Source organism: Buceros rhinoceros, unplaced genomic scaffold, assembly GCF_000710305.1.
Source record: "Buceros rhinoceros silvestris isolate BGI_N320 unplaced genomic scaffold, ASM71030v1 scaffold18966, whole genome shotgun sequence".
Lineage (NCBI taxonomy): Eukaryota > Metazoa > Chordata > Aves > Bucerotiformes > Bucerotidae > Buceros > Buceros rhinoceros.
Window position 1 is genome coordinate 20,648 of NW_010416164.1, and position 2,146 is coordinate 22,793.

At 36.7% G+C, this 2,146-nt stretch overlaps 1 protein-coding gene across 1 annotated transcript in view; it reads left to right on the plus strand.

Annotated features, from left to right (window-relative positions):
• The window catches only part of LOC104494835 (tyrosine-protein phosphatase non-receptor type 12-like), a gene marked incomplete at its 5' end in the record, with an annotated part of 21,666 nt that extends 20,073 nt beyond the window's left edge, over positions 1-1,593 (plus strand). Inside the window, one exon of the mRNA XM_010137717.1 lies at positions 474-1,593. Within this exon, the coding sequence (XP_010136019.1) occupies positions 474-535 (62 nt within the window). The remainder of the gene's footprint in view (positions 1-473) is intronic.
• Between the last annotated feature and the right edge of the window lie 553 nt (positions 1,594-2,146).

Consider the following 2,146-nt stretch of genomic DNA (forward strand, 5'->3'; position numbering starts at 1 on the left):
CTCTACAGCATCGCTGAAAGAATTTTTTTTTTTTTTCCCAGAATGAGCAATTCAGTCATTTTTCACTTTGTTTTTTAGAGTGTATGGGATACGGAATTAGTCAAATGGGGTATCATTTCTGTAGAGCACTGAAAACTTTCAGAAATAATACCTGAAAAACTCTGTACACAAAGAAGGAAAAAAAATCAAAAAATGGTAACAAAGGCTGTAATGCTGTCTTTACTGAGAGGTACTTCCCAAGTGAGGATTAAACTGTGAACTATAATTCCATACAAATCCTTCATGTCTGTATTTCCTATGGCCATGGCACCTTTAGAACTCCTAATACTACAAAGTCATTTTCTAGCCCTGAGAATAAACCTCCTCAGTAAGAGCTGGAGCGTGTGTTGCAGTGATTCTTCTGACTGCCACCAACATCAGTGCGACTGCATGGTCCAAGCGGACACAAGTATTAATTGCATTTCTTTCCTTAGGTTTTGGTAACCGCTGTGGAAAGCCCAGAGGACCAAGAGAGCCACCTTCAGAATGGACATGATCCGAGATCCAATGGACATGCTATCAATAAATTATACTGGAAAATTCAAGTGCCACTGAGAGCTAGACAAATAGTATTCCACTTTTCTGGGGGGCGACTAACAGAGAGCAGAGTAGATCTAACGACCAAATGGTACACCCTTACCGTACATCCCACGCAAAACCGTAAGCATTGTTCACAGCAGTGGATTCCAGTATTACAGCGTAACTTTTTGCTGGGGCCGTCTACCTGCCTTATTACACTTAGGAGAAAGTATTACATATGATTTATTTTGTAACTTCGAGTATTATTGCCTTAATGTCTCTTAACCCTGTTACACGCTGCTTGTAGACATATGTTAATATAGTAATACTTCTGACAGATTGTGTTTATGGACTACTTTTTGCTAACGTTTGATTACCACGTATGCATTATTTTGTATATGTACAGGGCAAGTAAGTATATAATTTGATAAAGTTGCAATCATAAAGTATTAACAGAAGATGTAAGAAATCTCTGCATGATCTAAATTTTTGTGTACCTTATTTGTAAATTATTTGCCCTGAAGTTTTAGAAAATAGTTTCTGGGGTTTTTTACAAAAATTGCTGGACACACACAGCCAGAATTGCAGGTTAGCAGAGATAAAGATTGTAATACATTTTGTAAATTGTAAGCAAAAGGTTATTTTTATATTATATACTGTTTAATTGTCAGACCTAATTTGTTCTGGTTTTCATCTAGTCATGGAGATTCAGTAAGTGCCTTGGAACAGTATTGAATTCTCTTAGCCTGTGTATGTTACTTCAGTGTTTTGAATTCATCTGGAATTAGATTATCAAAAATGTTTGTATGTTTCTACTATATTTGACCTGTCAGTAAAAGAGAAACCATTCTACATAATCAACACTTCTTAGTTTTCATTTTAATGTTTCATCCGTTGCAATCTTTAGAAAACTCCTCTCTCTCAACTTCCTGTATAATAGGATTTTGCAGTTTTAATATGACTTCTTTCTAATTTGGGAAAACCAGAACACGCTGGTAAAAGGACTATTGAAACACCACTGTCTTCTCTCACAAATGGTAAATACCATTTCTGTTGTTCAGCAACCGTGTATGTAAGAAAGCAACTTATATGAAGGTTCACGTAGAGCCCTTGCAGCTACACTGTATCTTGGCAATATATGATGTCAAGAGTTAATCCTTATAAGGATTCCTTACGTAAACTTTTCTGTAATACAATCTTTAAATTAAAGAAAGTCAAAATCTCACTATGGGTGTTTTTACTCGGAGGGAAAACTCGTAAACTAAACTCGTACGAGTTTTGTTTAGCAAACCAAAATGGAGTGACGGATGGCCGTCTGGCTTAGCTCGTACATCTCGTGCTTGAACAAGAGTTGTTCTTGGGACCTCGTTTTTAGTAGCAACTTGAAAAGTTCTGGCTGGCAATAATGCCAGAGAAACAAAGAAGAATGATTAGAGGAAAAAACCTCACATTTATTTTAGGTAGTGAAACTATCTAATAAACTGAACTTTAACCATGGTAACGTTACGTCTGTTCACTACTTGTACCTTTAGAGCCTCTCTGCTAAAAGAGACTAGTGCCCAGACAGCAGCCCTGTTACAGCTTCCAC